General features: G+C 38.0%; 2 protein-coding genes across 33 annotated transcripts in view; both read right to left on the bottom strand.

Annotated features, from left to right (window-relative positions):
• The window catches only part of wrd (Protein phosphatase regulatory B subunit well-rounded), a 71,156-nt gene that overhangs the window by 28,178 nt on the left and 30,883 nt on the right, over window positions 1-12,095 (bottom strand). For 3 of the 32 annotated variants that reach the window (XM_073971419.1, XM_073971398.1, XM_073971378.1), the window contains exons 1-2: window positions 11,551-11,690; window positions 1,936-2,174 (exon numbers count right to left, since the gene is read on the bottom strand). The exons of 27 other annotated variants lie outside the window; for them this stretch is intronic. In XM_073971419.1, coding sequence (XP_073827520.1) covers window positions 1,936-2,121 — 186 coding nt within the window. In that variant the 5' untranslated portion in view covers window positions 2,122-2,174; window positions 11,551-11,690. 2 more of the 32 variants (XM_073971408.1, XM_073971388.1) reach the window with 2 other exon arrangements.
• On the bottom strand, window positions 2,149-3,134 carry LOC141390306 (uncharacterized; the record flags this gene model as incomplete). Its single annotated transcript, XM_073963221.1, has 1 exon — window positions 2,149-3,134. A coding segment is annotated over exon 1 (867 nt), but the record flags the coding sequence as incomplete, so codon positions are not given.

Genomic DNA, 12,095 nt, shown 5'->3' with positions numbered 1-12,095 from the left:
AAAACAACATTCCGAATTAATTTTCCTATAACAATTTGATTCCAAAGGAATTTTCCTGTAGAAAAGTTCATTCCGAATGACTTTTCGTATTGAAAAGTTCATTCCGAATGACTTTTCTTATGGAAAAGTTCATTCCAAATGGCTTTTCTTATAAAAAAGTTCATTCCGAATGACTTTTCTTATGGAAAAGTTCATTCCGAATGACTTTTCATATAGAAAAGTTCATTCCGAATGACTTTTCATATAGAAAAGTTCACTCCGAATTACTTTTCCTATAGAAAAGTTCATTCCGAATGACTTTTCGTACAGAAAAGTTCATTCCGAATGACTTTTCGTATAGAAAAGATCATTCCGAATGACTTTTCGTATAGAAAAGTTCATTCCGAATGACTTTTCGTATAGAAAAGTTCATTCCGAATGACTTTTCGTATAGAAAAGTTCATTCCGAATGACTTTTCGTATAGAAAAGTTCATTCCGAATGACTTTTCCTATAGATAAGTTCATTCCGAATGACTTTTCCTATAGAAAAGTTCATTCCGAATGACTATTTCTATAGGAAAGTTCATTCCGAATGACTTTTCGTATAGAAAAGTTCATTCCGAATGACTTTTCCTATAGAAATGTTCATTCCGAATGGCTTTTCCTATAGAAAAGTTCATTCCGAATGACTTTTCCTATAGAAAAGTTCATTCCGAATGACTTTTCCTATAGATAAGTTCATTCCGAATGACTTTTCCTATAGAAAAGTTCATTCCGAATGACTTTTCCTATAGATAAGTTCATTTCCTATAGAAAAGTTCATTCCGAATGACTTTTCCTATAGAAAAGTTCATTCCGAATGACTTTTCCTATAGATAAGTTCATTCCGAATGACTTTTCCTATAGAAAAGTTCATTCCGAATGACTTTTTCTATAGGAAAGTTCATTCCGAATGACTTTTCGTATAGAAAAGTTCATTCCGAATGACTTTTCCTATAGAAAAGTTCATTCCGAATGACTTTTCCTATAGAAAAGTTCATTCCGAATGGCTTTTCCTATAGAAAAGTTCATTCCGAATGGTTTTTTCTATAGAAAAGTTCATTCCGAATGACTTTTCCTATAGAAAAGTTCATTCCGAATGACTTTTCCTATAGAAAAGTTCATTCCGAATGGCTTTTCCTATAGAAAAGTTCATTCCGAATGACTTTTCCTATAGAAAAGTTCATTCCGAATGACTTTTCGTATATAAAAGTTCATTCCAAATGACTTTTCGTATAGAAAAGTTCATTCCGAATGACTTTTCGTATAGAAAAGTTCATTCCGAATGACTATTCGTACAGAAAAGTTCATTTGGAATGACTTTTAGTATAGAAAAGTTCATTCCGAATGACTTTCCATATAGAAAAATTAATTCCGAATGACTTTTCCTATAGAAAAGTTCATTCCAAATGACTTTTCTTATTGGACAAATTATTCCGAATGACTTTTTCTACAGGAAAGCTCATTCCGAATACTCATTCTATAGAAATGTTGGGGGTATCATGAATGAAATTTCCCCGTGAGTTTCGTCATTCCGCCGTTGCAACTTAAGGGAGAAAGTGAAAAAATTCACGGGGAAATGTCGTTCATGATAACCCCAGTTCACTCCGAATACTTCTCCTATAAAAATATTTATTCCGAATAGCATTCCCTATAGAAAACTAAGACAATTTATCCGCTCTATACTGTTTTATACAAATAACTCGAAACAAAATCAAACAAATAAGAGATTGAATGATTGAAATCTAACCTGCTGAAATACCCGAAACAAAGGCCTATTGAAATGTATTGAATTTACATTTGAATTAATTTCATTTTCAACTTTCAAAAATCCAAAAATAATAAAAGCAAAACTACTGTTATATAATTTGTAAAAAAAAAGGCTTTATAATGGATGATGGGTGAGAGTATCAAACCTTATTATTGGAACCAAGTGTTGTTGATGCTGTTGTTAATAGTTGAGTAGCTGATGTGGCCGCATTAAAATGTTGAGCTAATGTCGAAACAATTGATGAGGTTGTCGACGATATGGAATTTGTAGCTGATGTTGTTGCGGCACCACTGTTGCTGGCTGATGATGATGACGCCGCCGACGAGGCCATCGATGTTTTTATAGAATTTTGTGAAACGGATGTAGCTGCTGTTGTAATGTTAGCTGCAGAAGATCCCGACAATTGTGATATTGAAGCTGTTGATGCGGATGATGATGCACTTGAAGAAGATGATGTTGTTGATTGTGATGATGGTGATGATGGTGTTGTGGTGGTGGTTTGTTTGGAAAAGGAGGGGGAGGAAGTCGATGAAGCTAATGATGATATAGATGATGGCAATGCTGAACTGCTATTACTACCACTACTACTGTTATTAATGCTGTTATCATTATTGGCATGCAATGTTGGCATTTTATTGTAGATTTTCGTAACAACACTCTTTGATGTTGAGGAACTATTCGTTAATTTTGCTTTGATTTCTTCAATATTCGTGAATTTGAATTTACAACCAATGACACCAACAACACTGCCGCCAGAAGTTGTTGTTGTTTGTGATTGTTGTTGTTGTTCGTCTTGTTGTGTTGTGCCTTGCATTACTACATCCCCCCTAGTATCCTCGTCATCGGCCAATAGATCTAATCCACTGTGGAATGATGGGGATTTTGGTATACCTAAACCAAAATAACCACTCCCCACAGATGGTTGTTGGTTAGGTGGAGGAAAGTTTGTGGTTCCCGCCGTTGATATGTTATTCAATTCGTTATTCGCCCAATTCACATTGGGAATACGAAACCCAGGTCTATTATCTTTTTTAGTTTTTGTATTAATCTTTTTTGCCAAATCTATAGCCGAGGAATTTTGCAATTTGTGATTATCGTTTGATTTATTGTTGCTGTAGTTGTTGTGTTTTACAACAATTTTTTCAGTATTGCTATTAAGATTATTAGTTGTTGTTGCCGTTGTTGTTGTATTAGTTTCAAATAACATAGCACAAAATACCATCATACATGTAACCACACTAATTTTGTTTTTGTTATATTTATAGATTTTCTAGAGGGGGTTTTATTTTTTTTTATTTTGTTATAGCATATAAAATGGGAAAAAGCGAAATTCAAGCATTGTTATCATCTGTAAGATACAATCAATAAATATGAGAGATAGATGTGAAAGAAATTTTGAATTTTTGAATTTATGTTTTATAAAAATAATTAACAACGACAAGAAGCAAGCAAAAATTATATTGCATATGTATTGTACTACCTTGTATATTGTTGGTGTGTGTACGTGTTTGTGGGTGTATTTGATTTGAAAAGATGATAAGAACTCATAAAAAGATAAACCAAAAGAATTTCTAATTCGCAAATTATATTAGAACATACAAAAATAATGAGTCAATTATGACACCACTAAGCAGTGCACTTGAAGTCATTGGTTTATTTGGGAATTTGCCTATAAAAAAAGCCGGAAAGTTTGAACTAAAAAGTGTTATATTTGGAAATGAATCTAATGGCCTGTTTCTCTATGACGATTCGAATTCAAATTCGTTCAAATTACTACCAAACTCTGTGGTTGTGGAAAATGTTTGTTTGATTGATAATAAAAATAATTCAAATATTTTTCAAAAATCAGAAGTTTGGTAGTATTTTGAACGAATTTGGTATTCGATCGTCTTAGTGAAACAGGCCATAAGAAACAAGTCGCCTTAATAAAATAAATAAATTAATTAAAAAAACACATTCGGGTCCTAAGTTTTGTTAATGACCATCACTCACAAATTTTCCAGAAACATCCAAATGTTTCCCATTCTTAACAAGAAATATATTTATTGACAATGTTGTTTATTCGGGTTCAACCTCCTTGGTTTTTATAGCAAACTTAAATATGTTGGTTCTGTATAATTTCTGGCATGTGGTTCAGGCTTGTCCAAACTTAAAAAAAAATCTTTTGAGAAGACTTGTTGACACAACCTGTTCTGGTTAACTTCAGCACAAATGATGGATAGATACATGAATTATGCCTCAAGGGTATTTGCTAATTGCAACCGATAAGAAATTAACCTGAACTAAACGACCACCAACTACCTCAAGATATTGGGTTAACGTTCAATAGCATGTTAAAGTATACGTGCATGGTACTGCTATTTCCACCCCACCTAGGAAAAACAAGGGGGCGTACTATCCCCGCTACTCTTTAATTTCTACGTCTCAAGGGCCCCTAACCCACCCGAAAATGTCCACTTAATATCGTATGCAGATGACTGCACGGTAGTGTCCTCTGGGTGTAACCTTTGATAACATGTTCCTCTTCTGTAAACATGCTGAGATCGTGGCTGGGAACGTGGGGAAAAGGAATAAAATCCTCAAAGCTCTCTCGGGCAGCACGTCGGGGAAAGACAAGGAGACCATACTAACCACGTATAAGCCATAGGTCGCCCCCTCCTTGATTTGTAGGAAGAACCTACAAACGGTCTAAAACACTGCCCTACGCATTGCAACAGGGTGCCACTCCAAGGCACCCGAAGACCACCTTCACCATGAAACCAAACTATTGCCGGTGAAGCCTCACTGGACCCTCCTTACAAGGCAGCATACTATCAAATGCCAAAAACTCGACCACCCCAACAACATAAGCTGCAACAGACCCCCCTCCGAAAGACAAAAACCCATCCGATATGATTTCCGTAAGGAACTCCCCAACATACCACAAATCCCCCATAACCCAACGATTGATGACATACAAAGCGCACTCAAAGAGGTTCACACAATGACCGTGGAGAACCATATCTCCTCATACGAGCAGCATTGTGCCCACCTCCCATAAACGAGGATGAGAGAGCACTACCTAGAGAGACCAGATCAATATTATCACAACTCCGATCTGGCATCTCTCGGTTCCCAAACAGTTACCTCTCCCTCCTAAATCCTGAAATAATAGACTCATGTCCAAAATGTGGTCAATCTCCGCACATCACACGGCACCTCTTCGCGTGTCCTGCACATCCGACTGACCTGACACCGGAGTCACTTTGGACACATCCAGTTGAAGCAGCACGCTTCTTAGGTCTGGATGTGGATGCTTGATGTCCACCTATTAATTTCATATTTCTTCTCTTTCTTTTCTATTTTCTTTTCTCCCGATAAAACATAAACCTGTAGGGGCTACAACAACAACACAGACCCATCCCGCTTGAGCCTAGCTCTAATGACCCGTACGTGGAATGTATGGGGGTAACACTCAGGTGTGGAAATGCTGAGGTAAAGTTGCTTAGGGCATATATCCCATCGATAAATAGCGTTCTCCAGGTTATAGGCTCAACATTAGTTTGAGTTTGGAAGGTCATAACCGATTGATCTTAGGGTGTTTTAATGTTCATGAGTTGTGGCATTCGTTAATGACCAGAGCGGCATATTGCTGGCTGAGCATGGCCAATGAGGACACCCCTACCTCAATTAGCGGAGTGTCACTGTTCGATATCGTGTCACATGGTCTTGACAAATGACGTCACCAGGCAACTCGTCGGTTCTCTTGGGTCAGATAATATCCCCATAAGTGTCTCCATCAGCAGACCGCCCGATTTCATCATCTCTGAACGCCACACATTCACCAATCATGGGAAATCTAAATGGCCTAGTTTCAGAGAGTTCACTAATCACAGTTTCAGAGATCTTCCCAACCCTGCTGAAATCATCACCACTGTTGCAGCCGTACGCTCTATACATGCTGGTCGAATAACCAAAGTGAGACAAAATATCCCAGCCTAGGCGACGGGATTAGCAAATAAGCATGATCAGCTCCGTCGAGCCAACCGCAGTGATCCCAAAGTCATCAGGAGCTGGCACTGGAAGTTAACAGGTTTCTCGGTGAGCATAAGCGGAATCTGTGGATAAACCATCTGAAGAGTTGCAACATTGCAGCCGAAATAATGCACTTATTCCGGCTGCAATGTTGCAATGGGCTACGGTTAAGTCACTCTCAAACCCTGGAAAGAAGGAAGATAGGTCCTTAGACTGATCCGAAGAGGTGCGCAAGTTATTTTAATCAAGAACGGCAATTTACAGTACAATCAGTTCCGTCGAGCCAAACGCAGTGACCACAAAGTCATCAGCAGCTCGCACTGGAAGTTAACAGGTTTCTCGGTGAGCATAAGCGGAATAAGTGGATAAATCATCTGAAGAGTTGCAACATTGCAGCCGGAATAATTCACTTATTCCGGCTGCAATGTTGCAATGGGCAACGGTTAAGTCTCTCTCAAACCCTGGAAAGAAGGAAGATTGGTCCTTAGACTGAACCGAAGAGGTGCGCAATTTATTTTAATCGAGAACCGCAATTTACAGTGTATAATGTCACAAATGCCATCAGGAACATTAAATCATCCAACGCGTTGGACCCTGGTGGAAGATCCATGGTAATACTGATACAGCAGGATGAACCGAGTATCTCACCAACGTTCTCAAAGCCACCTATTTCGTTTCCGAAGTTTCGAAAATGAGCCTGGTGGTCCCACTATTAAACCAGGCAAGGGTGCCAGCAAAAGGTGAATCGTACAAACTGTCCGTAGCAAAGACTCTTGAGGCGTCAGAAATATACAACACAACACGACATCTCCACACAAATTAGCCGTGGATTAAACCAGAGCATGTCGTGAGAAAGGACAGTTTTGGTGGCGCTCGATATGGAAACTGTCAACCACTCCACGCGTTTTGAGGACATCAAGCAGACAACCCTCCATTCAATTTTGAAACGTGGGATAATCAATTATATGTGTGGACGCAAGTCGTACGTATTGAGGATCAAGAAGTCCAAACCCCGTAGAGTGAAACAGGAAGTTCCGCAAGGTGGGGTGATATCTCCGGAACTGTTTAACCTCTCCTGTATTCCGCCGCCTGTAAACGAAGCGTATGCGTATGATTGTACGATCTTGGCGTCAGATACCTTTCCTGACATTTGCTCAATTCCTATTTGACTAATCTTGCCACATTTTTCCACGCGAGGAATATGCAAATTTCCGAAACTAAATCTATGGACGGCAAATGTAAGAAAAGTGTTGAATGTCAAGATCTATGGTAGCAGAATTCCGTCCACAAACTACCCCAAGATTCTAGGAGTCACATTCGACAGCATGTTCATGTCGTCCGCACATGCCACAGCTACAAGCTTAGATGTAGGAACAAGGTTATCAAGTCCCTAGCTGAAGCACTTGGGTGCACAGATAACGAAACCTTGTTCATCACATATAACGCGATAGGTCGGTCTGTGGTAAGTTATGCGGCGCCAGTTCGGTCCGAGAATATAAGTCCAACGCGATGGTATAATATTCCATCCTGTCAGAATGCCGCACTGATAACTGAAACAGGGTGCCTCCTCATCGGGAAAAATCCTTCATCTGTCTCAGCTAAGAAGCGCAAGCTGCCTCGACAAACCAGATTAGTTTTAGCTCAACTACGCTCGGGATGATGCAGCCGTCCAAATTCCTATAGGGCAAGGATCGATGACACCGTGCAAAGCATTTGCCCAATATGCGGCACAGGCCCACACGACGCAACTTTTCAACTGCCCTACCAAACCTACTCTACTAACTCCAGTAGCTTTGTGGTTACAAGCCATCAAAGCAGCCAATTTCCTAGAACTGGATATAGAGCCAGAGTCAGGTTAAGCAGAACAAGTAAAAAAGTATTAGTCGGCTTTGCCGACAGAAATATACCCTCAGCCCATGTGAATTTAAACTTTCATCTACGGACAGATCGATTGAATTTAGGGTAACTACGTTTGGACAAAATATGACGAAGGCCAACTTTTGGACCAAATCGGTTGATCAGTTCGAGATTTATCGTGCTCTCCAGCCACTACATATGGTGCCATAGGGGTTTTTACACCTTTCGAGCTGTTTTCTCAAGAAGTGTGAACTTGCCCCTGAAAAAACTTTTACTCTCGTAATTGAGGCAGCGAATGAAAGTGGCTTCAACTAAAATCAATGTGATTCGAGGGCATGTCTTAAAGTAAAGTTTTCCGAGGAGGTGTAAAGTATGGACCAAATCGGTCACTCCCATCAAGAGTTATTGTGCGCACAATTTTTCCGAACATTTTTGAACTTTTGTGGGGGAGGTACCTAAAGCAGTGGACCGATATGGCTTACCTTCGAACATAAACTAAGTTTGGACAAAATATTACGAAGGCCAAATTTTGGGCCGAATCGGCAGATCCGTTCGAGGGTTACCATAGGGGTTTTTTCAACTTTCAGGCTATTTTCTCAGGAAGTATGGGATTGCCTCTGATAAAATTTGTACCGTTGGATAGGGGACAGTGAATACATGTTGCTACAACAAAAATCGAAGCGATTCGAGAGCAGGTCCTAAACTGAACTTTTCCGAAATTTTGTGTGGGATATACCCGAAGAAGTGGACCGATTGAGTCCATATTGGAACCTCATCTAAGTCTGGTAGAAATTTCATGATGTGGAAAGTATGGACCAAACCGGTTACTCCCTTCAATAGTTATCGTGCGCACAAATTTTCCGAACATTTTCGAACTTTTGGGGGGGGGGCTGGGGGAGGTACCGGAAGGAGTGGACCGATATAACCCATCTTCAAACTTAAACAGAGTTTGGACAAAATATTACAAAGGCCACATTTTGGACCGAATCGGCAGATCCGTTCGAGAGTTATCTTGCGCTCCAACCACTACACACGGTGTCATAGGGGTTTCTGTAACTTTCAGACCATTTTCTCAGGAAGTATGGACTTGCTCCTGATGAAACGTATACCGTTGTATGGGGGGCAGTAAATACAAGTTGCTACAACAAAAATCAAAGCTATTCGAGAGCAGGTCCTAAACTGAACTTTTCCGAAATTTTGTGTGGGAGGTACCCGAAGGAGTGGACCGATTGAGTCCATATTGGAACACCATCTAAGTCTTGTAGAAATTTCACGATGTGCAAAGTATGGACCAAATCGGTTAATTCATTCATACTTGACGGGAGCCTTTTTTTGACAAATTATCGGCAAAAATTACACGTTTCAGTCGGCCAATGTAACCGCAACATGGCCAATGAAGCCTTGTCTCAATTTTTCGACATATTGCCATTTAAAATAACATGCTCACCTCACGGACTAGACAAAATCAACAAATTGTGTAGTAAATACCCGGCTACTCAGCTCTTCGTGTGATATGTGTCATCTTGTGTATGTTATGCTTTGCTCTACCACGGCTTAGGAAATTTGATATTCGGCTTTTTAATCAGCAGTTATATAGCGTTCAGTTCTTGCAAAAGACTTTAATAGCTCTCTGCAGGGATGTTTATATTACGGGTGGAGGAGAGAGGATTTTCCATGTGAGGCATTTTGACAGACCCGGTATCAAAGACTTTTGTGTAGCGAAATGTGCAACTGTCCCCTAAAATTATTGAAATTGATTGCATGTGTGAAATGATTGCATGTTTCAGGGACCCGGTAACTCAGAATAAGTCTTTTCAAACGCAGCCGTTGTTTAAAATTCGACTGATACTTTGTTCCCAGTGAAACCGGTTTCACCAAAGACTAGTTTCTGGGAAATTTCTTAATAATCAATATTCCTATAAAGAACTGACAATATCAATTATTTCTTTAAGAAAAATTATAATAAAAAACCAGTAAGGAAAGGATCATAGTCGGGCGGGGCCGACTATATGATACCCTATACGACTTTGAATATGTAAAATATAGGATATATATTTCAATTTGAACTGATTTCTATATAATATGGTACACTTATTACTAGAGAAAATTCCGTCACATATTCCAAATTTCATCAAAATTGGACAAATCGGGCGAAAATATACATAGGAGCTATATCCAAATCTGAACCGATTTCGATATAAGTTGGCACACTTATTTCTAGACCAAATTCAGTCACACATTCCAAATTTCATCAAAATTGGACGTAAATAGCGTGTTTGGTGCAGCAAATACGGCAAATCGGCCGAAAATATATATGGGAGCTATATCCAAATCTGAACCGATTTTGGTGTAGTTCAGCACATTTATTTTTAGACCGAATTCAGTCACACATGCCAAATTTCATCAAAATCGGACGTATATAGCGTGTCTGGTGCAGCAAATACGCCAAATCGGCCGAAAATATATATGGGAGCTATATGCAAATACGAACCGATTTTGGTGTAGTTTGGCACATTTATTTTTAGACCGAATTCAGTCACGCATGCCAAATTTCATCAAAATTGGACGTATATAGCGTGTTTGGTGCAGCAAATACCTCAAATCGGCCGAAAATATATATGGGAGCTATATCCAAATCTGAACCGATTTCGATATAATTTGGTACATTTATTTATAGATCTAATTCCGTCATAAATTCCAAATTTCATCAAAATTGGATAGATATATCGTGTTTGGTGCATCAAATACCTCAAATCGGACGATAATATATATGGGAGCTATATCCAAATCTGAACCGATTTTCACCAAAAGCAATAGCGTTCTTTCGACAGCTAAAAAAATGATCTGGCCCAATTTTCAGCCAAATCGGACAACAAATGCGATCTGTACGTTGCGAACGGACGGACGGACATGCATAAATCGACTCAGAAAGTGATTCTATGATATCCCTAGAAGGAACTATTGGTCTATCTCTTTTCCTTATGCATGTTACATACAAATGCACTAACACATAATACCCCTTACCACAGTGTGGTGTAGGGAGGGTATAAACATAATATAAAACAAAGCAAAATAAATAAAACACTATAATAAATGTACTAACTAAAATTTATTCTCTCGTTATAAAGTTGTACAAATTGTCCAATCTTGAGAGCTACAAAGAAAGTGTTTAATTGTTCTTTTGTATTCGCTTTCGGACATCTCCGTATTTGGAGGCCAAAGAAAAAAAAATAAAAACTCAAATTTCTATTGAAATCTAAACAAAGTAGATTAAAAACATTTACATTTCTTTTTCGTAGTGATGTAAAGACACCATTGTGTCAATCAAGATTTGTTTTGGAAAGTTTCATGAGGGTTGGGTGGCACTTAGCGAGGGAACAAAAATTGAGTAGGACGACGACACTTTCAACATTAAATAAAATAACACAAATAAAGCAACCAAATTATGGTAATTAAAAAAAAATAGTAAATATTACCAAGAACATAAAAAAGTATGTCACAGTTTAAACGGTTATTTATGGGAACATAGAAGAAGAAAAAGACTAAAAAAGAAAATAAGTTTTATCATGTTTACATATATTTTTCTATATACATACATATGTATAACAATTTGTGGCTAAAAGAAGAAAACTACATTGTAATTTGGAGAATGAACAACTAACCGAATGAAAAAAACAACAAAAAAAAACTAAATTTGTTTAAATACCACAGAATAAACAAATAAAGACATTACTTGAACAAACAAGGTAACAAATTAAAGTGTATATTATGTATTGATTTTGTGAGACAGCCAGCCGGTAAGGGTAATAATATGTGGACGTGGTTAATGATGAATGAATGGTGATGTTCGGTCGTTTGGTTGGTTGGTTAGTTGCTCTGCTTTGCTTACCTTCTAAAATGAATAACCTAATTTGAAATTTATTTTGATTATTATGGCATGAAAGAAAAACACTTCAACTTATTTACTAAGTTATTATCATGGTTTTAATGAATGAATTGGTGCGATTTTATTTGCTTAAATATATTTTTTTCGCTTCTTTACTTATACACTGTGGTGAATGAAACTTTAAACTGAGGAGCTGCTAGCTAACACAAACGTTCGTATAGATAATAATGTAGAAAAAAAAGAAACAAATCAATAAACTTTTTGACAAGTCTGCCTGCCAAGACAATTTCTCTCCATGCCAAGACAGTTACTCTCTATCGCTTGCCATGGAGGTTTATCCTTAGACGACAGTAATTTGAGAGACGGCTGGTAATAGTGCGCATGTACCAGTTAAAAACGGTGTGGCCAGAAATGACGTTTTATTTCATTGGAACATTATAATTAAATAAAATAATAAAGGAAAAACAAGCAAATAAATAATAACTGTTAATTAAATTTTAATGCATTTCATTTATTAGTGAAGAGTAAATTTGTAGTCTATAAAGCTG

Source organism: Musca autumnalis, unplaced genomic scaffold (assembly GCF_047663935.1).
Source record: "Musca autumnalis isolate F117 unplaced genomic scaffold, ASM4766393v1 scaffold_1, whole genome shotgun sequence".
Taxonomy (NCBI): Eukaryota; Metazoa; Arthropoda; class Insecta; order Diptera; family Muscidae; genus Musca; species Musca autumnalis.
This window is presented reverse-complemented; position numbering and strand designations above follow the sequence as displayed.